This window comes from Phragmites australis, chromosome 3, assembly GCF_958298935.1.
Source record: "Phragmites australis chromosome 3, lpPhrAust1.1, whole genome shotgun sequence".
Lineage (NCBI taxonomy): Eukaryota > Viridiplantae > Streptophyta > Magnoliopsida > Poales > Poaceae > Phragmites > Phragmites australis.
The window spans coordinates 12,983,763-13,008,011 of record NC_084923.1 but is presented as its reverse complement, the minus strand read 5'-3'; the positions used below and the strand labels follow the sequence as shown (position 1 = coordinate 13,008,011).

Sequence of the window (24,249 nt, the reverse complement as noted above, 5' to 3'; positions counted from 1 at the left end):
TTATTTGGTACTCTTCATGATGTGATGATGAATTAGAGCACTCTCCAAATGACATCTCTTGAAGAAGACCTTCTTCATCCCATTTAGGCTTGTCATATATTTCTTTAAGCATTATCTAAATGAGATAAGCATCTTCAAGCGACATGATCGTGTCAGATACATCTTCGCTCAAAGCATTGAATAAAGTATTAGTAGCTTGATCATTAAGATGTATGCATTTCTCTTCCTCATCAAAAGATATGAGTTTATCATTAGGAAGAGAAATGCTCACATCTATAACTCGCTCTATTTGAGGGCATCTAGTCCTAAAATTATGAAACATATAATAGGAGTGGTTCTATATACACTAATCCACTAGTCGACATCTTTACTCTCTAGACGGTAAAGCTCTAAAAGAGAGGCTTGGCTCTAATACCGATTGAAAGGACAATGATGTTGCCTAAAGGGGGATGAATAGGCAATTTAACAAAACTTCATCCCTTTTACTATTTAGCCTAAACTTGTAGCAGAAATAAACTAACAGATTTTTCACAAGTGAAAAATCTAAATGTGCTAAGCTCAGCTAGCGCATAAACACCCTAAACCAATATGAAGCTTACAACTCTAGAGTGAGACAAAGATTATTCAAATCAAGTAAGATAGCTCTAATATAAAATTTTGAAATTACTGTTCATCGGAAGTTCTGGTACTATCATCGGCAGTTTTGATTTTTCTGTTCATCGAAAGTTTTGATTTTTCAAATCTGAAGTTCTAATCGGTTCAAAACAGGAGATTTTAGAATTACAAAATCAACTCTATGCACATATAAGCAATCATACAAGCATAGATATCAATGTAAAGTACAAGAGTAAGTAAACACGAAAGCAAATGATTTTTTCCCGAAGTTCAGATATCCACCGATATCCTATGTCTCTGTTGAGGAAGCTCGATCACACTTGAGTTGGGTCTTTTTCAACCCTTTTCCTCACGAGGCTGCACGTATGCACTCCTCGCCTCCACAATGGCCAACTCTTCTCCACTCCGGAGATGGTGAGTTCTGCAACCACTTCTGGGCCTTCTCACAATCTTCACTTCAGTAGATCACTGGCAACCCACCGAGCCGTCTAGGAGATGGTGGTCTCCAAGAGTAATAAACTCGCGAACTTGCGCACGATCAACACCGAGTGCTCAAACACACACAACCTATGTGGCAATCCGTGGGCTACCAAAGCACCACACCCCTTACACACATCTCTCTCTACTCACTAAGCCACCAAGGCTTGATTTTCACCGAACTTCTTAGAGAGGAAAAGGGAGCACTCAAGGTGGAACACCAAGTTTAAAACACCTCACAAGAGCAGCACAAAACCCTCTTAGTAACTAGCCCCACAAAATGAGGCTAAGTGGTATTTATAACCCACTCTGAAAAACTAGCCGTTAGACAGATTCTGTACTGATCAGAACTTCCGATCCAAATAATCCCAACGGTCAGAAACTAGCCATTACAGCCTTTTCCCAGCACACATCAGAACTTCCGATGCTTGGATCAGAACTTTCGATTAGCAGCAACCCCAACCGAGAACCTAAGGTTTTGAGGATATCGGACAATCCGATTTAGATCAGAACTTCTGACCAAAATATCAGAACTTCCGATTATAAACTAATTAGAAAACCAAGAGCCCCTGATTCCTAAAACATCAGAATTTTTGACTGACATTGGAACTTCTGACCTTACACATTGGAACTTCCGAGCAAAACTGACACTAAAAAACGGCGATAACTTTTGATTCCGAAATCCGATTTCGACGATTTCAGATTCTACGGAAAGCTATTCAGAGGGATACATATCCATACTGAATTCATGATCTCAAAAATATCTGATCAAAGCTAGGAACACTCTAAAGACTGATTCAAACACTTTCACCTATTGTCCAAAGCATAATCCCCTAATATTAAATTAGGAACCACATGGAACATGCCAAATACCACTAAGGCTTGGCTACAACCACTTTTCGCCACTAAGGCCGACAATACAAAGGGTTAGATCTAAAACACCGTTTAGATATTCTGGACTCCTAAAGCGAACTCTCAATATAAACACATCTCGCACTAAGCACATGGTTTAAGCACTCGACACAACAATCGAGCACTGCTTTCGGCAGTCCCTGTTGATAGTATGGCTATCAATCCTATAACCTGGTCTCCCACCAAATTCCTTGAGTCCGGCAAAACTAGAAAACCTATTCTAGTTATACCTTTGCCTTGAGCAATCCCATCAGGCTTGATGAACACATTATCCAAGTCGTGATGCTTCTCATAGCTCTTCAAAGCTTGTCATCAACTCCTCTTCTCTCTCGATGATGATCATCTTCGCTTCCATTTTGATCTTTACTTTATCTTTCAAAAGGTTGATGAAGTTCACTTGATTGCTTCCCACGCACTAAGCATGTAAGATTTCTCTTTTTATATCATCTTCATCCGGTTCACCACTTATGTATGAACCACAAGCATCAAGCACACAACTTATCCATTAAACTTTTCTTGATCTTGCTCTTCTGACTTGGCATATTGAATATCTTAATTCAACTCATGCCTTCTTATGAAATCTAACCCCAACTCACCTTCAAGCACAAGCACACGAGTTGGTCAATGAAATCTAATAAACAATGTCATACATTTAGTTACTTGATCTCCACAAATAACTTAGTCTTTTTGCTTATTGTCAATCTTCTTAAGCTTCTCATTCATTTCATGAGCATCACTAAGAGCTCAATGATAATGATGCATTTTTTTATCTCATGGCATTCTTCAACGAATCCATACTTTGTTTCTTATGCATCTCCTATGGAATAATCCTAATAACAATTCCCAATATAATTGTTAGTCCATAGGTATTGTCATCACTTACCCGATTATCACTTAGAGCTCATTCCCAATATAATTGTTAGTCTATAGGTATTGTCATCACTTATGAAACAGCTTACTAATAATTTTCAATAATATTGTTAGTCCACAGGTATTGCCATTAATTACCAAAACCACTTAAGGGCTAGATGCACTTTCACGGGTGGTGCTGCATGGCGGCGCAGTTGGGCAAGGCGGGGGCTGGGCAGGGTGGCAGCACGGGGTGGGGCGGCATTACCAGGTGAGGTGGGGGCGGGGTGGCGTGGTTGGGTGTGGGGCCAGGGCGGCCAAGGCGGCCGTGCCCATGCCGACCCGTCTAAGCTGGGTCGGGTCGTGCTGGCATGCTATGCCGAGGTGTCAGCCTAGGTACGGCCCGTCCCATCTCACCTCAGATTGTGTCGTGCCTGAGCCTTGCCTACCGTGTCGTGCCTTAGGTCAGTCCAATAGGCACAGCCCATTTGGCCAGCACTATATCCAACATGTTAATAACTGCAGAATGGAAGAGCTCCAATCATAGTTAGATGTACTACTTAGTCTCCTCACAACTTTAAAGGCGCAATGTGTGCATGCATGGTCTCCTCCACAGTTTAACATGATAACCTGGTCTATTCGTGAGCTTTAAAGCCCAAAACTCTACATGGGCTAGGCTGTCGAGGCCATGCTTATGCATACTCGGGCCTCTACAATTTCATTTTGGTTTCTTTATACATTTGAGCAACACCTGTCCAAGCAGAATTATCAAAGAATTTCTTCTGTTTTCGGCAAAACCATTGCAAGAAATAAATTGCATGATCAGTCCTTTAATTTGAGTAGTTAAGTTCGTTGGGGGATGACATTAAGGATCTTGTCCCTTGGTCCTGGTGGTCCGGGCCCAAAGATCACCAGGCTCCGGCCCTCTCTGGGACCTGAGGCTCCGGGGCAGTCTCAGAGGTCATGCCTCTAGACCCCCGGAGCCTTCAATCCTTCGGAAAGATCAACCAGGAAGGGTTCGTAGGCCACCCCCACATGTAGCGAGGTCACTGGCATTTAATGCTAGTGCAGGTGGTGGCCGCCTGACATGATGATGCAAGTGGTGGTCGCCTGAAACGATGGCTCAAGTGGTGGTTGTCTAACACGCTGGTGTAGTACGGTGCCAGAATGGATGACCCGTCTCTAGAACAATCGCCTTACCAGTCGTAGGGATAATTTACTGGGCTAGCCTGCTCTATAGTGGTACAATATAAGACATACACCTATGCCTGCCTCCTATGGGCATATTTGTATATTTACACTCTGAATATCAGTATAAATACAGACCCTTAGCCATCAAGCCAAAGACAGAAAAAAGATTGCTCAGATAACCTTGGTGTTCCCTCCTTCTCCGTCTCTCCTTCAAGCTTGAGCCATTCTTGTGACTTGGCTCTCGCCGCACTTCGTCCGTGGAAGATGGTTTCTTTCACCAACAGTGGCGTCGTCTATGGAGAGAGAATAAGCGTAGAAGCACTAGAAGAGGTAAGATACCACCAAAGAAGAAGACTGCCAGTGCAATGGCCCAGGCGGCCGATTCCCCGGCCATGCCCATGCGAAGGTCCACCCGGCCACCGCACCCAAACTCACGCTTTGCCGATGTCAGCCCCTCCACAGGCCAAAATGAGGACCCAGGGCTAATGGCGGTCTGGACATGTCCCTGGTCGTGGTTGACACTAGCGTCAGAGGCCCCTCGACGGCAACAATGTACGGACCTCGGGGTACCCCGAGGGGCTAAGGCTAAGGTCATGGCCGCACAAGCTACCGCGGTCGGCCAGCAGGCACACGTAGTGGCTCTCGTGGCTCAGCTGGAGGAGCTGCAGGCGGCCCTGTGGGAGGCACAACCACCTATCAACATAGCTGTTGTAGCACCCGTAGCGGCCAACGTTGTGCTGGCCTAGGCTCCGGGGGCCAACGAGGGCCTTGTTGTCATGACACATCATCACCACACGTCGTCCACAATCGACCAATAGGCAGTGGAGCCTTGGACCCGTCGACGCAAGGCCCCGCTCGTCTACTCTGACTCTCCCCTTTAGGTGGACCTACAGGCCGTACCCTTCCCAGACGGGTTCCAGACCCCAAGCTACCTAAATCCAAAGGTGATTCGGATCCGAGGAGTTCACTTGCGCATACACCATCACCGTCAAGGCCAATGGAGGCGGGCACGCCACCATGGGCAAGTGTTTTCCTCTCCATCTAGAGGGGGTAGCCATCCAGTGGTTCTAAGCGCTTGAGCCTGGATCCATCTATGCATGAGCCCAACTCAGAGACTCCTACTGAAACAGCTTATAGGGTACCTTCATCGAGCCGGTAACCTCGGGGAGCCTGTATGCAATTAAGCAACAACTCGATGAGACCCTCCGGTAGTACTTCTGGAGGTTTGCTCAAATCAAGACCCAGGTAAAGGACATTTTAAAATCATTAATCATCGACATTGCAAACCAAGGCCCAGCCTCTGGACCTCTCTTCGATAGGCTACAGTGACGCCTGATGTGCTTGGTGAGCACCATCATGTGCAATTTCAAGGAATACGCATAGGCGGATGAAGTGTGGCTCCATCAGGAGGTCCTTATTTTCGCCACTACCCCTAGCGTTGAGCACGAGAAGTTGGCCTCACAAGCAGGCTCCTCACATGCCCTGCCACCTCTGTTGGAAAAAAGGGGCTTCGAGGAGGCCAAAAGCTCTAGGGTACAAAGGCCCCCACAATGGCAACGACGTGACGTTCACAACATCGCTCAATCCCAAGGGGCTCCGAACATGTCCTGTTCCAGAGGGCACAGTCGGGGAGCTCTAGAGCCTTCCCAAAGCGGCAGCGTGCCCCGAGCCGACAGCCAGACAAAAGATATTGGTGCACTCTACATAGGACAAGATGTTCCCACAACACTGAAGATTGCCGGACCATCATCACCTTCTGAGAAGAATACCTCGAGAGGCAGGCAGCATGCGCGGTGGGGGACAGGGCCAGCACGAGTAGCGCAGGGGTCATAGGTTGGCAGCAGGCCACCAGATTGACCACCTGGCTTTGCTAAACCATCCATTGCCAGCTCTACCTCCGCCACTCCGTTGCCTACGGTGCATCACGTCGATGAGGGGGATCATGCTAGGCAAGTAGTCCTCACCATAACAGGAGGAGGACCTGCTGGTGGGTCCTCAAAACTGCAACAATGAGACTATGCGTGGGGGGTCAACCACGTCAGGGCCACCAGCATCCACCGCCAAATCCCCGGATAGGCCGAAGCCCTGGTGACTTTCACCCATGATGATGCTATGGGGGTAAACTTGCCCATACTAATGCGCTGGTCATCACCACCAACATTGCCGAGGTCGAAGTCTAAAGGGTGTCGGTCGATAGGGAAAGCGCCGCGGATATCATCTTCATACATGCCTTCGACCAGCTCTGCAGTTCGTGGAGCTGACTCTCCCTAGCCCGAAGGCCTCTTCAAGGATTCAATGGGGCTCCCCTCGATGCCCTGGGTCGAATGGAACTACCGGTCACCTTCAGCGAAGGCCCCGCTATGCGGACCGAGATGATCACCTTCGACATTGTAGACACGCCTTACACCTACAACGTCATCCTAGGCCGAGGTACCCTTAACCAATTCAAAGCAGTCCCCTATCACAACTATCTCTGCGTGAAGATGCATGGGCCCTAGGGTTGATCTCCATCCATGATGATCAACACCTTGCTAGATACATCGAATACGGGTACCCGACCCCACTCGATAGTCGTCACGTGCATAACGTGACTAAAGGCCCCCTCGAAGACCCCCTTTAGCGTGCCCTGAGCACCGGGTCCCTCTAAAGCCCCCAATCAGAGGGGGACATCAAGCACGTTTCGTTGGGTATGAGGAACCTTGATCGAATTTTCCAAATTAGGACCGACCTCACTCCGGAGCAAGAAGCTCAGTTGGTAGCCCTTCTAGGGGACAACTCTGATGTATTTGCATAGTCTCCGCAGGACCTCCCCGGAGTTGATCGCTACATGATTGAGCATACCCTCCAGGTCAACCCGCAGGCTAGGCCTATATGACAAGGGCTCCGCAAGCTATCAACCGAATGAGCGGAGGCCATGAAGGAGGAGGTCCAGAAGCTGCTGAAGGTCGGCGCCATCTGGGAAGTCATCCACTTAGAGTGGTTGTCAAATCCCGTCTTGGCCAAGAAGCCTAATGGGAATGACGCATGTGCATCAACTTCACAGCACTCAACAAATCCTGCCCTCGAGACCCATACCTGTTCCCTCGCATAGACCAACTGGTGGACTCCACTGCTGGCTACGAGTTATTGAGCTTTCTAGATGCATACTCCGAGTACCACTAGGTGTTGATGGTCGCTAAAGACGAGGGCAAGACTAGCTTCATCACCCCCTTCGGGGTGTATTGCTATGTTCAGACGCCTTTTGGTCTCCGGAATGCTGGAGCCACATTCTCCCGCTTAGTACAGAAAATCCTAGAGCAATAGTTGGGCCGCAACGTGGAGGCCTACATTGACGATATAGTCATGAAGAGAAAGCTTGAAGTAGACCATATTGCGGACCTTCATGAAACCTTCAATAGCCTTCAGGCCGCCGGTGTACGGCTCAACCTGAAGAAATGCGTCTTCAGCGCCAAAGCTGGAAAATTTCTAGGGTACCTCATCTCTAGGCGTAGCATCGAGGCTAACCCTAGCAAAATTTGTGCCATTACTGAATGGCACCCCCACTAATCTGAAGGACGTCCATCGCCTGGCCAGTCGTCTGGCAGCCCTCAGCCGTTTCCTTGCCAAGTCTGCCGAGCACAACCTTTCGTTATTTAAAACGTTAAGGGGCTCTAGGCCATTCACATAGACGATGGAGTACCAAGATGCCTTCGAGACCCTAAAAGCTCACATCTCCAGCCTCCAGACGCTCGTCATACCCCTTGCGGGAGAGGGGCTCCTCTTATACGTATCTGTCTTTGCCTCTATCGTGAGCAGCGTACTCGTACATAAGGAAGAGAAGGAAGGCCGCTCTATTCAGAGGGTGGTTTACTACATTTCGGAGGTCCTAGTCGATGCTAAGACATATGAGCACATTTATATATTTACACTCTGAATATCAGTATAAATATAGACCCTTGACCATTAAGCCAAAGTCAGAAAAAAGATAGATTAGACAACCTTCTTGAAGCTTGAGCCATTCTTGTGACTTGTTTCTCATCGCACTTTGTTAGTAGATGATAGTTTCTTTCCCAAACAATGTTATTGTTGTGCATTGCATACTCAAATTTCTTAAGTTGTATAAACTAGCATAAAACAGCGGAGCAACTTTTGCTTTTGCCATTAAGCCGACCTCAAATTTTGGTTCTGCATCCATTTTATTGCCTTTCATTTTTCTACTACTGCATGTTTTTATTTTCCACCGCCGGTTTCACCGTTAGTTGACCATATTTGACTGCATAAAGGCATGCTATTTGGATATATCATATATTTAGAATCCTAAACTTGTATAAACTAGCATACAAGAAATGAATGTATTTAGAAGAAAGAAAGCCCATAAGTAACCCCAAACCAAGATTGCGTGATGGAGGAAGTAGGCAAAATGGTACAAGGATCATCCACTGGTATATTATGGAATATCCATTAGAATCTTCCCTCCATCGCGTTTCAGAAAGAAATGGTGTTCGGTAGCATCTTCTCTGAAACCGGATGAAACACCCCTCTAGCGCCATAGCCATACCACATTTTCCACGGCCTCGACTCAGTAAATTTCATTTCAACTCCGGAGAAGCTTTTAAACCCTAGAATTTACTTGCCTGAGGCTCAAACAGCAGTACTAGCAAGCTCTGTGGAATCGGATCATTGTTGACAATAAAAATTCGCCAAGCAACGAATTAGGACGGCCACACATTTTTACGGCATTATCCGTCATACAGGCTGCTCTGTTTGTGTTTATACACCTAACACGTAAAAAAACTATTTATGTTGTGTAGGTGTTAGCTGTTGCCGACCAAGTCCACCTATTTGATCTTGCAAGTAATCAAAGCATTTCTTCCATTGTCCTCTTGAACCATGATTAATCATTTCAGCAAGCTTCCGGACATACATATGAAACAGTTTGTGTTCAGAAAAACGTCAGTTTCGGAGTCCATACAATCAAATATACTTTGTTCTCAGTTTGAAATTTCAGGCATAGAGAAATGCATGGTGAATATATTTGATAACATGTAAAATAAATCTATTTTCTCAAGACAGCCTGTAGAAATAGTTGCTGGTGACTAGTAATAGTTTATTGTTTTAAACCATTCTTGTTCTTGTTATATGCTCACGAGTTGAAGCCTGTTAGAAAGGGGTTCAGGTGATGTCTGACGATCTTCGTTGCAATCAACTCCGGCCACTAGATCAGGCAAGCAACAGCCAAGATCGTGATTGCACGATAGAACGGTGCCTTTCCAAGGCATAAATTCCCCCAGGCCAAGTGTTTTTCCCCTGGCGCAAGAACGAAAAGGAGCGAACACAATCGTGTGGGCGGCCGGGCGGATGCCAGCATCTTTCTCATAAGCTGCAAGATACGTTACATAAAGGTAACCGGTGACGTTTGTAAACTACCCACCTCACACCTGGCTTGATGTAGACTCGGCCGTCTCAGGGTGCTTTGCATGTTTGTCCTCCAGAAACATCAGCTTAGCACTGGAAGGATAAAACCTTTTTGCCATTTATGAACGTCAATGTGTTTAATATCACGTATTCTTCAACGATAGTAGCCTGGGATTTCACATTTGTGGGAGGGTATTCATGCAAGAAGTATAAACAACAATTTGAAGGGTATAGTATTTCTCCTTTGTTTTCTCCATTGCCTTCTTCGATCACCAGAGAAGAGGGAAACAGGCATAAGCTCTTCTTCCTCCTCCTCAACAGCAATTCTCCTCCTCCTCCTCCTCAACAGCAATTCAGGAAGCCATCAAACTTGCCATTTCGATACAACTTCATCCATGGTTCAGATCAAGGAATTGTATCCTTCCATAATTCGGGGCCGTTTGGTACGAATCCAGATCTTGAATTTTTTGAAGCTGGTAATATTCGGCTCCAAGAAATCTAGAATCTGGAACTAGGGATGGATTGGAGGTATTTGATTGAGTCATCTAGTTTTTATTTTGAACAAAAAATAAATGTTTAAACCATTCTATTGTATTATATAAACTCTAGATCCAACATGAATCTCGGATCCAGAGTGTGTCAAACGGGGTCTTCTTATGTTCATCGATTCTCACTTTATGTACACAACCTTTCTTTTGTCCATGTTTTTGGTTTTACATGAATTTGGGTACACCTTGACTTCAACCTTGCACCAAGTCGAATTGTCATGCCTATGTCGATGGAAGAGGTACGATCACCAAAAAGACAAACAAGAACATTTTCAAATGAAGGCTTTACATTCTTGTAGTTGAGTTGAAAAATGAACTGATCAAGCTGAATTCTGTTGTTACAGTATGAAATAGGGCTCAGCTACACCATCATGAAGATGGAGCAGCAAAACACGAACAGCAAGGAAGGTGTAGAGGTACTGCAGCAGGTCCCATTTGAGGATGAGAAACTTGGCAAGGGCCAATTCACATCAAAAGTATATCATTTGCAGAGGTCTGCGTGCATCTCAATTTGATCATCTAATACTCTAGTTGAATTTGTTCCCAGAAGTACATTTGGTGGGTTAGACAAATATAATACTGTTAAGCAGAGTTTAGTTGTTTCAGAAACATGCTGATTAAGGCGTTTATGAAGTTTGTGAATACTTTTATCAACTAAAGTTTGTATAAACATTTTGTAAGGTAACCTTGAAAAAAAAACTGAATAGGCAGGTAAATGTAATCATGATCAAGGAATATAATTTCAAACTATTGCAATAAGTACAGTAGATATGCAAACTATGTATTTATCTAGGAGCATAATTTTCTTATTCATCCAACTCTACTTGTTCAACAATTAAAAGTAGAAGTAAAATTATATGCAGCAAAATTCCATCTTGGATGAAAGGCTTCGCTCCGGCAAGTGCTCTCACTGTGCATGAGGACTCCTGGTGTGCATTTCCGAAGAGTAGAACAGGTTTGCAACTAAATTTTAGCCATTTATAAAAGCGTAGTTTGCAGTATTCGACGGGTGAGAATTTCTGCTAAACTAGCTCCATTGTGTTTTCATGTATACCGTGAACTGCATCTACTCTGACGCACACTAGTGATCAAGGTATTGACTATTGAGAAGTAGTTTTCAAAATCTGCTTCTTCATTGCTAACTCAACACTTAAGAACTAACTTGGTTTTCTTCATCATTTGTCATCAGTGCCCACTTTTCAGCAAGTGTTCATTGACCATCGACACCGTAAATAGACCCGACAATGGTTGCTCTGAGAATGTTAGTCCATTGTGATCGTCCCACATTAAAATCTCTCAGACAACGTAGAGTATCAGAACACTAAAAATGTACTACTATACATCAGGTGCATAACTTAAGCAGTGAGCAATTGGCTGCAAGAGAAGTCGAGGTCATCAGCATCGCATCGATGTCGCGAGACTACTGGAGTAAGGTGATCGGCGCTCCAAATATCGACCTGACAGCCTTCAAGTCACAGAGAACAGAGCGAGGCCCTCTTCTGAAGGGGTGGATGGTACGCAGTCATGCAAGCTTTCTCCATTCTGTTCCAATGCGTCTCCTCACTTATGCAAGTGCATGATGTTTGCTGCAGGATTCATGCCGTCCGGTCATGACCACGTACAAGCTGGTGATCATGGATGCTCCTATCTGGGGCGTGGGCGAACGGATCGAAGACTGCATCATCGCGGTACGCTGGATTGGCGTTTTCTGAACATTAGTTAGTCTGTCAGTCTGTACCTGGTATACCGGCACAACGTTCAGAAGTTCAGAGCTAATGACTAATGCGGTGTGCTTCGTCCTTGCAGGGGGAGAGGGCGTTGTTCCTGGCATGCCACCGGCTGTGCTTCGCGTGGATCGACGAGTGGTACGGCATGACCATGGAGCATATCCGAGAGATGGAGCGGCAGACCGACATGCTGCTCAAGAAGGTCAGTGTCTCTGAGCCCATCCTACTGTGTCGTCCCGGCGTCTCGCTCAAAGCTAAAATTAGTCGACCGATGCCGCGTCGGCGCACTTCTGAACATTGTCGGTTATGATTTCTGAACTTGTGATTTGTGAACTCGCTTATGTATCTGCAGACGCTGAAAAAGCCTGCGAAGGCCGGGAATAAGCACGAGGGCAAGAGGAAGACCCTCAAAGATGAAATCGCCGTGGGGAGCTGCACGTAGCAACTCGGCACTCGGCTGAATCATACCAGATGTGATTCCTTAGGACTGATGGTGTGAGTGCAGCAAGGTATAGAAATCAGCTGTGCTGTACATGGGACAGATTTGGAGTGTACATGAATCTGGCAAATTTAATAACTGTGCATAACTACATATGCATCCACGGAATGATGCTATCTGTATACAATTAAGGCATTCATCAGCTGCCTTAAGCCTGAAAAGAAGAAGAAGAGTGCCTTTTTTCAGTAGGACAATTAGTTGATCAGATTTTATGCTCGTCCATGGTTCCAAATATTCGTTTGCAGTTTTTTTTTTTTCATTTTTGAGTATGTGTTGGTTGCAATGTTCTGTAACTTATAAAGGCCTGTCTCTCAATCACCGGCATCCTATATTGGGCCCGGCCCATTGAAGCGTAGCAAACCTGCAACACCTCAGTCAGACAGCCACAACTCACAATCCTCAGACGCTTATCACATTCATGAACTTAGTAAGCAGAACCCGTTTTTTCCACGAATGGAAAATCGTGGGAAGGTGCTAGCTGTTGATCGCTAGTAACATACAGCTCCGTGCAAACAAAGCCGAGCACCAGTTGTAGAAACACAACCGCCAAAAATCATATCATTAAACCACACAAACTCGTGTCTGGATGACTCCTGACCTGACCTTGTACGACAATAAAGACGAACCTCCAGCTGATGCACTGCAAAAACAAGAACAAAGTACGCCCCGGCTCTCGGAAGGGATCGGTGTTTAGGCCCCTGTTGCGATCGTATCAGCGTTCAGCCAGCCGGGCTGTGATGTGACACTAAAATCAGGCAGATAGGCAAGGCTCTTTCATGGAGAACACACCAGAAGAAGGCCACTGAAAGCAGCGCTTACCCCTGCCGATCGAATCGGAGCAGTTGCCGAAAAGCCAACCGCGGATACGCTATATAATTCGGGCGCGTATGATCTTTGCTGACCTGCCACCATTTTCCAGGCGCTTCTCCGGACAGGCAGGCAGAGAAAGAAAGTGGACAAGACAGACAGTGAGCGAGCCATGGCGTCGGCGACATTCCTGGAGGTGCTCCTCGCCATCTTCCTCCCGCCGGTCGGCGTCTTCCTGCGCTACGGCCGCGGTGCAAGTGAATTCACTGGCGATATCATGTGATATGAACCGATTCTAGCATTCTGTTGGGAGCATAGATAGGCTTTCCTCGTGTATACACGTCGTATTGTGCCTTTTTCTGGACATGGATGGATATGGTGCGCGTGATCGATGCAGGTGGAGTTCTGGATCGACCTCTTGCTGACCGTCCTGGGGTACATACCGGGGATCATCAATGCGGTGTACATGCTGTGGCCTGAGTAGGGACTAAAATTAAAATTTTAGCGAAATTAGAATTTCAGAGGGGAACGAAATATCTAATTACGTATTTTTCTTTTATTGACATACGGGATCCATTAAATAGGTGACGAAAAAATAATCAAAATTTTAATAAAATTTCACAAATTTCGGTTTTCGCCAGTAAAAAAATTATAAAACGAAATTGAAATCGGCTGAGCCTTGGGCAAGTGATACCGTTGGAATAATAAATGCGTGATTTGTTAATGTCTGTCCCGGTTATGTGGATTTTGTGGGACGAGGGGCGTGTGGATGATGTTGATCCTGTAATGCAAGGTTGTGTATTTGGGGGCGTAATGCTGCGGCATTGTTTCGACAGCGTTGCCGAGTAGAGTACATAGAACTATGTTTTCTTTGTCACTGTCTTGGTGTCTAGATTTTACCAGTGCGTGTGTCTGGCAACTTAGGATTTTCCAGTTTAATCGACTGGAAGGTCCGAACCGCAACGGGCCTGATGCCTTCTTCCGGAATTTTTATTTACAGTAATTAATAAATTCGGAATGTTAACAATGGTCAATATGTGGAACTAAATACAAAACTAGGAAGGACGCTGGTATTGGCGGCGTCCAGAATGGGAAAACAAGAGCGTTTGGTTATAGAACTGATATGCAATGCGGCAAGAGCATTCAGGTTGAAAACAAATTCTACAGGATTATATTTTACGAAAGATCTTCTTTCCTACGATAATATATATCTATTTCTTTTCTCTTCTTTAAATTAACTATTAAATCACAGAATAAATAATATAAGTAAAATTTTAAAAAATCTTTGTAGACATGATCTTATAAAATGTATGCTAACCCACGTTCGGTGGCAGCCCCTTCGACTTATCGAGCCGTCCGCCAGCTGAGTGCATCGCTCGGTAGCCGACACCCTAGGCGAGGCCGCCGCCTCCGACATCAAGTCTCCTCTCCAGTGGCAGCTGCCGCTACCCCTTCCCGAGCCTGGTGGCCGCCGCCGCTGTTCTCAACCCGTGGCCGCGACTGTCAAAAGCCGTCCTCGCTTAGTCGTCTGCTCCGCGGCATGTAGCCGCTGGCCACTCGCCCGTTGCCGTTCTCCGGGTGTTGGTGCCGCCGCTACGAACCCCCCCCCCCCCCCACCCCCCTTCCCTGTTGGCAAGATTCGATCTCAAGATGTCTAATACCCAGTTTCTACTGCAATATGATTGAGTTATCACTAATTACGAATAGCAACGTTGAGCTCCGAACATGACAGGAACCGCGATAGAAGATCGTGGGTCATGGCTATGCGATACTGTGTTTATTGTGGTTTTCTAGATTTTTCTTAGTTTTTGCCGTCCTGCACCAAAGCTTTCAGCTTTTTCGTCTGCCTCTCGTAGACTAGCAAGCACTAGAATTCTCTAAATTGCAAGGTTGACTTCGGATCAGGGACAATACCGCAATTAGTTATCTGTAGCTAAAACATTCTTAAGCCATATGCAAGAGTATGACCATTACGGACAACAAGTCAGCAACAATTGGTTATCTGATATGCAATCATATAGCCCCTGTAATGAAATTATTTATAGTGAACTTTATATGTTTTGAGAACGAATTGTCCTGCAAATCATGTCATGTTACAGTCTTGCAGGTGATTTCAAGACAGATATCACACTGCAAGAACCCGGTCCAACGACATGGTACATAGGTTGTCATCAACTGCCATCACAAGAAGGCTACTTACTGTTCGATTCACTGAAGTGACTATGTTTAGTTGTCATCAGATTATTTTTTGTAGCTGTAGGTTACTGAATACTAAGAGTTTTGCGTTATGTATGATCAGCTGTGAAGCTATTTTGTTTACACCTGTCCTGTTAAGTTGCTGTTCTGTTTTCTGATAGTTCGATATAGAGTGTGCCTGCAATTGGCATGAAAGCTATTTCAAAGCTCGTGGTGCGAAGTTATGTATATCTTATTCTGGTACATTGAACTCTTGTAAATGTACTGAGATTGAAGTTTCCGAATTTCTTTCTCTTTTACAGAATTTATGTTTGGTTTAGGTATGACGTCCACTTGAAGAGCATGTTCAGCGCGCATTCATTTGAGCGTTGGTTCCAGGTTAACCCAAGTGATTGTAAATTTCAAGCCTTTTTAATGTGTAATACCTTTGTTCCTGTTTCCTGGTCAGCATGCTACTTGCTCCAAGTCAGACAAAGGTAAAAATAAACTAAGATTTAGCTTGAACTAAAAGTGATAAAGCCTGCGTTGTAAGGTAGCATTTGAACGAACTCGAAGATGGGATGGTTGCATGGGATGGGATGATAGTATCTTATATGAGCTGATATAAATATATTATTTGGTTAGATGTAAAGGATAATACGAGAATATATTTGATTGGTTGTACAGAGTAAGATGATTTAATATAAAATTTTGTTTGGTTGTCTGAATGAGTTAATACTGGATGAACTATATATGATAATAAAAATATATGTAAATAGAGTATTATAAAAGAATTTATTTTTCATCATATAATTTTAGGATTAAAAATAATTTTAAAAATTAATCAATCACATAAGAAAAATATTAGTGAATTTTTCTAAATGTTTATGAATTTATTTGAGGTCCTAACAATTATTTGAAGTTATAGAAGTAGTCTTTTTAAGAGAATTTTATTTAAATTTTACATAAGACTTTTAAATGAATCCAAGTAAAATAGATTGCACATGAATTATAAAACACGTAAAAAAAATCTAAATTTTTTAGAACAACAAAAGACCGTTATTTTGATTTTTGAGCATGATGAACACGTAAAAAAAAAGAGTACCGTTCACCGAACGACGACCCTTCCCGTGCAGCATCTATGAAGTATATTTTGGGAATCTGTACGAGCTCATCCCAGATGAGCTGGTCTCATTTAAGAAACCAAACGGGCACGTCCTTTGATGATGTTCGAGCTCATTTAGAATGGGTAGGCGTAAAGGAACTAACACACGGTAAGAGATCGCCAATAAATCACTTCCTCCGTTTCGTAATATTTATTTATTATTTTTAGAAGTATCTGTTTTAAATTGTTTGTCCATTGCGGTAACTTATGATGTTTTATGGTCTATTTTCCTGTTATACTCTTGAATGTATGCATACATTTACTCCAACGCTGATGAGTTACTTACTCTAATTTTTGCATTGATTATGGATAGTATGGTTATCTTTATATATTTTTTCATTCGATTTCAGTATTTTTTGGTTTGTACGTAATAATGGGCATGGATAAACATTACGAAACAGAGGGAGTAGTTAAATTACACTTTCTATATCTCCATTCGAATGGTCATCTAAAAAGATTCTCTTTTTCCTATCTCTTCTTACTCCAATAAATTATACATATTTCACTATTTATATTTTACTCCTATATATTTTAGTAACTTTTTTAACTAACAATATATTTATAATAACTATATTTATAACGGCTATATTTTAATCACTATATTTTCAACGGCTAGCTGAATGCATTTGTCCAAAGTCATGTTTCCTTGTATGCTATTTTCAACGGCTAGCTGTATGCATTCTTCCAAAGTTGTGTTTCCTTGTCTGTTATTTTCAACGGCTAGCTATATGCATTCGTCCAAAGTTGTGTTTCCTTGTCTGCTATTTTCAACGGCTAGCTGTATGCATTCGTCCAAAGTAGCTGTATGCATAACATATATATTGCTCAAACTCAAAGCGTAGAAGTTGCAAAATTTACTTAAGTACTGTGTGCCTCTACTTTGAAAGTGTTATATGGTGCAGTTTCACTTTGCTTAAAACAAACAACAACTACTACTATTACTACTACTATACAGTACACATAATTCAGTCTAGAACTAGACATGCAATTCATCCTAGTTCTTATGATGCCAATCTAAATTGGGGGATTCAAATCGTAGTCACAACCTATGAGTCTACTACTGGAGGCTTACAAAAAGGTTCCGGTCAACGAACTTTTCGCCCTCAACCTTTCCATGCAACGCCAATGGCAATTTTATGGCGCGCCTCTAGTCTCCTGCTTCGATCAACAGTTTTGATCCACCCCTATACTGCAATTTTCAGATAAAACAACATATTAGTAAATTCTCAGCATCAGCATGAATAAACATCAACATGATTAAATCAATTATGACTAGTCTCGTATAAAACAGAGTTTTTGCACAACATTGTCTAACACAAAAGATTATCTTAAGAACACTTTTAGATGACAATCAGTCGAGTGTTCCAAAATGCAGATAAGATGCAATAGGGTAATCACATGAAAAATCTGTTTAAGAGCATGCTACTCATTTCATTTAACCTTGCAGTCACAAATAATTGGTTACTTGTGACCTACAGACTTAAAGCAGTGTACGCTGATTAAAGTAGAATACTCCTTACGTTTCATTTTGGTGTATTGCAACTTTACAATTAGACATCAGAATCTCTGGATAAGTAAATCTACTAGAAATTTTACAGCAAGAAGTTGTTCGATTTCATTCCATATCTTTGTACTCAGTCTCCTTTCAATAATTTTACCATTTGGCCTTGCAGGATCATATACTAGTTTCAGTAATAAAGGAGAAGCCAGTCTTCTCAACTAGTTCCCCACATGCCTCAAGTAAGACCTGTCTTTTATATAGCACAATATATTAGTTTAGAATCCTAACTGAAGTTAAGGTTATGACCAAACAAGGTGAACCTATACCTTGCTCTGTCAGTAGCGCCTATCAGCCACAGGACTTCCTCCGTGTTGTTGCAATCATACACAACCACATCAAATTCTGGTTGTGAATTACTCCTTCCAGATGAAAAGAAGTTAAGGAGCTTCTGAAGAACCAAGACAGAACAGATCGAATCCATTCCAGGTAAACTCCAAGCTCCTCTCATACAATCTATCCTATGAAAAACAGCAGCTGAAATGAATGCTTGGTCCTCATCAGTCTTACAGCTAACTTAATCAAGCATGTCTTGAAGCCTTCACTTACATAGTACTGCAACATGGAGAAGAACAATTCTTTCATGAACCAACATAGTGAGGAGATGATTCATATAATACAATCCAAAACCACACTCTAATATGACACTGACTAGTAATTTTATAATTTTACAATATACTTAGCTCCACTTTTGAGGTCATCAACGTCGTAACAAGTCGAAAGATCACACCAAAACTACAAGTTTCCATAAACATAATAATGATGACGATTCCTGGAGAAAACAAGCTCTCACCTAGGCGGCAACAGTGGCCGTGGTGGTCTTGCCGGAGCCACCCTTGCCAAGGAAGGTCACCAGCTTCGGAGGTAGGTCGATGCCATCGAAACTGGCGATTACAATGCAATGACGCCTGAGCCTCTCTGATGGGCGACAACGAGGGTCTGCCTTGCCGAGACAACCAAGGACGACACCATCTACCATCTCCTCAGCTTCCCTCGCGATTTCGTTGGATTTCGCGAGACTCTAGCTCGGTGTTGCCTTGGTTTCTCTCCGTCTCGGCAGAGCCAAATCTGTGACGCCAACAAACCAAACCTCCAGATATGGGAACCCGATGGTGGTGACACTAGAAAACGATGGCTCCATTCCGGTCTAGCTGCAAGGGCTCAGGCTCGGGCTCTGGAATCTGGATGGTGGCACGAGTGCACAGGGAGAAGGCAATTGGGGATGGCGTGAGAGATAGAGGCACGCTAGATTTGGCATGTGGGAGACCGGGGATGGAGGCCGCTTTAAAATAGCGATGCTGATGGAGTGTCTTTTGGAGACTTTTTTTGCGAATTTTGACTAAAACGTGGGATGGAGGGTGAGATAGAAGCTCTACTGGAAATGTTCTCACCTGGGTTTCCAATCTAGATGCAAACAAGTGTAAACATTCGAACAATTAATGTTATATGTTTGATCTCTATTTAAATGCTATGGTGGATCCTACCACGGAGGAGGTGATTTGTAGAAAAAAACTAGTGTGATAATAAAATACTAACATATTCACCAATGAGACATTGTCATATGTTTGATCTTTATTTGAATGCTATGATCGATCCCACAATAGAGAGGTGATTTGCAGAAAAAAATTAATGTGATAATAAAATACTAACATATTCACTAATGAGACGGTGAGATTAATAGTAGCATATGTCCGTCTTCTTCGTTTTGGGTGGAGAACCCAGCCCACCGACCCGTCCGCGCCAGTGCCCACGCGGGCCACCGTTGTCTACGTCCAGCGTTTCCCTCGAGAAAACGACCGAACTCGTCGACCCGTCCGCGCGAAACACGTACGCCTCAGCCAGGCCGGCCGCGAAACCGACGGGTACAAGTCACCGACCCACCCGCCTCCCCTTGCTCCCGCTTCGTCACCCGTCCATCCGTGCCGATCGGGCGGCTCGCGAAGCGTCGTTTCCCTGCCGGCCCCGCATCCGCGGCCGCGAGGTGGTGGTTTGTGACGTCGCCCAGAGGAGGAGAAGTTCTCTTCTCCCCCGTCCGCCTCCTCCGAAATGCTCCGGGTCTTTCCTGGAAGCCTAAAACGCACCATAGATCTTTTCGGAAAGCCAGGATGCTCTGGATCTTGGATGTGCCATCTGTTGACCAAATAAATGCCCTGTCAGTATCGTCAGCAGACTCCAGCGCCACCGGCTGTATTTCCAGAATATGCAAGACGCACTGCCAATTTGCCAGCAAGCGGGACAACTAAATTCTCATCATTTCCGCACCAAGAAAAACTTCTGTACAAGCTGAGCGGTTAACATCACAATTCGGGCTTTGGGATACAGTTCATAATTACACATGCCCGGAACACATTTATTTTATATTTTTACTAGACTAGGTACAAGAGTATTGAGAACTGAGCATATTCAGTAAAACTACAGCAGAACGAACAAGGAGCAGGCTTCGACACTACCAGTTTTGTTTCTCCAAAAAGTATCAATATCTGTATATCCTCATAACTCCCAAGTGTGCAGTGGGAGACACATTCCGCAGCATAGCATGGTATGTAAAAAGAGCAATCTAAGACCTATGCAGTTTGCTCCCGCACGAATCCAGGACAGGGCTGAAAAGATTGAAAATCCCCTGTTCCTCCCGCTATGTCACAATGCATTCCCCGGGATCAGAGTTTGCTCTTTGGTTCCTCTCTGCATCGCCAGATCCAATGTAGAAAGCCTCGTCATCGTCACTTGCAAAATCCGCAGCAGATGGTTCATCCTCTGTGTACAATTCAGACTGTCTCCTATGCAACCTCAACACATGCATGATGACATCAGATGAAAGTGTCACTTCTGTTCGGGAAGCGTCGACTTCTCTGCCTTGCTCGTTAGAAGCTATTATCTGTTAAGGAATGACAAACACATAGCAAGATATATTAAAAGAAGAGGAAATGTATCAAGTACAAGTCCATGATCTCTTGTACCTGCATAAGTAAAAAAAACTTACTTGCTTTGCATTTTTAGGTAGTGAGATTACTTTGCGTGCTGCAGGTGTCCAAATCTTAACAGTTTTGTCAATCCCACTAGTAGCCAAGAATGGAAAATGCGGGTGGGGTTCAATGCAGTTAACTACACTTTTGTCACCATTCATTATCCTCATCAATTCACCTCCATTCTTCCTCCAAATGAATACATTCCCACAATCTGATCCACTCACAACATATTCATCATTTGGTCCAAAAAAACTGACTCCCTTAACGGTTCGGAAATTTCTGTGACCGGAGTATGCTTGTGGCTGCTCGAGCTTCTCCAAAAACTCCAGCTGTGCTGACTCAGGATTTGGACCAAGACCCATATTGTTTTGGAACAAATAGACAAGCTCATCATTGTATGAGACGAGTATCTCCCTTGCATATGAGTATGCAATACTAGTGATGTGGACCTTCCCACCCTTAATAAGGTGCTTAGGGCAGAAGGTATCTACAGGCTGGTTCATGTTTCTTGTATCATCCAACTGGAATCTCCTCATGTCATACAACCGTACATACTCATCAGAACCACCAATTAAAAAATAGTAAGGGTTCTGTGGGTCAATGGCAATGGTATTTAGTCTTACACGGCGCCTGCTATTTGAGAAAGAATAGCAGGTCAACAGCTTCGTTGCTGAATCGCTTCTTAAGTCGAACTGCAAGGAAAAATGGTTTAATTCCAATGCACTAATTTTGTATATTTGTGTATAACCGGTTCAATGACATACATGCTGTACCAAGCCATCCTCTCCACAACTGTAGAATGCAAAAGGGCTTCCTGGTTCGACAGCCAGGTTATGCACACGAGCATCATGCTCGCCAATTTGTTTGGTTGTGACTCCACCCCCCTCCTTCAGTTGTCCCACTCTAACCTGGGTACAAGTGGTGCCACAGAAATTTACATTTGGTTGCAATGAAGAGAAATGTAAGAATGTAGCTACTTTTTATCTATCTGATGTCTTGGCGCAGAGTAAAAGCAGCTGGCAGCAAAAATCATTTCCAATATAGTGCCCATAATAAAGTAGCAACGTAAGTACAATGCCATACAAGCTTAATGCAAAATAATATGTATTGCAAGAAATAGTATTAGTCAAGTTGCACAAAACTTCAGGAAACAGACATAAAGGTACATGCAAGCATTTGGGGAAATGTGTTATATAGCCCTGTTTTGCAACTATTTCCACAACAAACTTTTGATTCTGTACAGCGCTACCTTCTGAGGGCACTGCTCTGGGGAAGACCAAAGAGATCTCATTGTTTAAATCCCGAGAGGAAAACAGAAGTTTATGTGATTTGCCTTTTGTTTTATTGAGGAAGGAACACATGCAATACTGATATAATGATATACATGCTACTTTATGTATAGAATAAACAAATTAGCTAGAACCAGAATAGAAGTTTAGCATGGCTTAGAAATACGTTGAACAAGTTAATTAAACTCGCAAGGTTGGTGACATGACGCATGATATTCCGCACACAACAACAACCTTGTGTTTTATCTTAGTGTGCAATTTCCTGAATCTCTTTACACATGGTTCATGTACCAGGAAATAATTCCTGATATTAAGATCCTTAAGGTTGTTTATGACCTGTGAGACACGTAAAATATGTTAATCTATCCATACAAATCAGTGTTGACAGAGACAAACCTGACCATCAGCAGCAACAGTTACAATGGTGCTATCATCAGTAAACGGCATCACACGAGCATGGAAGACATTTTCTTGGTGTCCAGAAGGGTAAATGAGCTTTTTAGTTTTGGCAAGCCAGTCCCATAGTATGATATTTGTGTCGTCCGAACCAGACACGAGGAGGTCACCAGAAGGATTGAAGCTTACAGTATTAACACAGCCATCATGACCTCGCAACTTTCCATACTGAATCATCCGCATCACTATATCCTATTCACACAGGAGAAGATGAAAATGACAAGCAGTTAGCATCACATCCAAGAACAGTGGTTGAAGCCAGAAATTCAACATTGTGGAAAGAAGCCATTAAACACCACAATATTCATCAGCATAATCTTTAATACAGCTTGCCTTGGATCACCCATGTAACATACATGATTCAATACTAGACATATTTCAAGCTTGAAAATGACCACCAGCTAAAAGAAACTAGTATTTAGTAGAGATCAACCTTCAACAGAACACATAAATCCTATCCTCCAGGTTACAAACAAAGGGTGATCCATAACTCAAACAAGTTCATCGGTGTAACTGTCTCTAATCTATAGACCCTGGCGATGGATAATCTAATCAAAACGCTTAAAAGATTTGAGCTTTACAGCACAAATCCTACAAAATGAAGCAGCCGAACTGAGACAGACAACCACGTAAAAAATACAGCCTACCCACCAATCATAATATTGCACCCAACCGACAGAAATATGCATCCGAACACCTTCCTTTTCAACGTCCACCCACCATACATGATCGAATCCTCTCAGGAACACGGAAATATGGAAGATTGTAACGGTCCCAAGAATCCAAATACTAGGATCATGTAGAAATAACGGGGGAAAAGATCACCTCGGAGCCGCTGATTCGGTGGGAGGAGGCGCGGGGGAAGGAGGAACCGATCTCGCGCCGACCGACCTCGAAGAAGCAGCTAGACCTCCGGCGACCAGCGGTTTCGACGGCGCCGGCCATGGTGAGCGGTGGAACGCGACTATGCGAGAAGGACAGAGTGCGGAGGAGGGGAAGGGATTTTGTGTGGGCTTTTTAAGTGGTAGAATGTGCTAGTCGAGGGATGGTTCGGGGATTTGCCCCCCCCCCCCCCCGTCACATGTTTTTACTTTTTAGAAAAGAGACTTTTTTTTGGCTTATATTCAAATCCAAATTAGTCACAATAAAATTTTAAACATCTGCTGAGATCACCAGTTTACCATGCTTTTACTTTTCGTAGGTTTGTTTTTCCTTTTCCATTTAGAGAAGGAAAAGGCTTGGGAGATTTTTATCTGGACAAATATACCATAGTAGCTGCAATACAGTCATAATACAGGTTGCAAATTTTACCGTCGGCAGTAACAATGAAGTACCACGTATCATTAACACACTGTGGTATTTTTCTTTTTGGCGAATGTGAGTTTTTCCGTAGTTGTAAGAGAGCAATTGTCTGTATCTTAAGAAATTTGATTTTTTTAATCTCATTTCATTTGTGTTGTATGGTTTATAGAAAAAATTCAATATGAACATTGCTCTGGGAAAGTTCCTTCATATTCCATGGTTGTCCGTTAAACATCTAGAAAGTAGTGGGATTGACTTACATAGAACAAAGTAGAAGTGGCCCCGCAAAAATTCTAGTTCACAATAGAGAAAACCAATA

At 43.5% G+C, this 24,249-nt stretch overlaps 3 protein-coding genes and 1 long non-coding RNA gene across 7 annotated transcripts; 2 read left to right on the top strand and 2 right to left on the bottom strand.

Moving 5' to 3' along the window:
• The first annotated feature begins 9,598 nt into the window (after positions 1 to 9,598).
• Positions 9,599 to 12,315, top strand: LOC133912244 (uncharacterized). Its single transcript, XM_062354888.1, has 10 exons — positions 9,599 to 9,853; positions 10,195 to 10,225; positions 10,331 to 10,479; positions 10,850 to 10,941; positions 11,072 to 11,079; positions 11,176 to 11,247; positions 11,333 to 11,500; positions 11,579 to 11,674; positions 11,793 to 11,915; positions 12,066 to 12,315. The coding sequence occupies exons 1-10, from the start codon at positions 9,834 to 9,836 to the stop codon at positions 12,153 to 12,155; spliced, it is 849 nt and encodes a 282-aa protein (XP_062210872.1). The 5' UTR covers positions 9,599 to 9,833; the 3' UTR covers positions 12,156 to 12,315.
• Positions 12,316 to 13,191: 876 nt separating this feature from the next.
• LOC133910505 (low temperature-induced protein lt101.2-like) lies at positions 13,192 to 13,503 on the top strand. The gene is made up of 2 exons (XM_062352881.1): positions 13,192 to 13,272; positions 13,417 to 13,503. The coding sequence occupies exons 1-2, from the start codon at positions 13,192 to 13,194 to the stop codon at positions 13,501 to 13,503; spliced, it is 168 nt and encodes a 55-aa protein (XP_062208865.1).
• A 3,658-nt stretch (positions 13,504 to 17,161) lies between these two features.
• On the bottom strand, positions 17,162 to 18,468 carry LOC133912243 (uncharacterized). 2 transcript variants are annotated; one of them, XR_009908771.1, is made up of 3 exons: positions 18,187 to 18,468; positions 17,956 to 18,110; positions 17,162 to 17,548 (listed from the first exon to the last, which is right to left on the bottom strand). It is a non-coding gene; the product is annotated as an uncharacterized LOC133912243 (long non-coding RNA). The 2 variants fall into 2 exon arrangements; XR_009908770.1 differs by lacking the exon at positions 17,956 to 18,110.
• Positions 18,469 to 20,136: 1,668 nt separating this feature from the next.
• Positions 20,137 to 23,684, bottom strand: LOC133912241 (uncharacterized). Of its 3 annotated transcripts, none has more exons than XM_062354885.1 (5): positions 23,454 to 23,684; positions 22,569 to 22,820; positions 21,648 to 21,791; positions 20,898 to 21,575; positions 20,137 to 20,792 (listed from the first exon to the last, which is right to left on the bottom strand). In XM_062354885.1, the coding sequence occupies exons 1-5, from the start codon at positions 23,571 to 23,573 to the stop codon at positions 20,550 to 20,552; spliced, it is 1,437 nt and encodes a 478-aa protein (XP_062210869.1). In that variant the 5' UTR covers positions 23,574 to 23,684; the 3' UTR covers positions 20,137 to 20,549. The 3 variants fall into 3 exon arrangements, with proteins under 3 accessions (XP_062210869.1, XP_062210871.1, XP_062210870.1); XM_062354887.1 differs by having other exon boundaries at positions 22,569 to 22,813; positions 23,454 to 23,588; XM_062354886.1 differs by lacking the exon at positions 23,454 to 23,684 and adding an exon at positions 23,280 to 23,437.
• Positions 23,685 to 24,249: the final 565 nt, after the last annotated feature.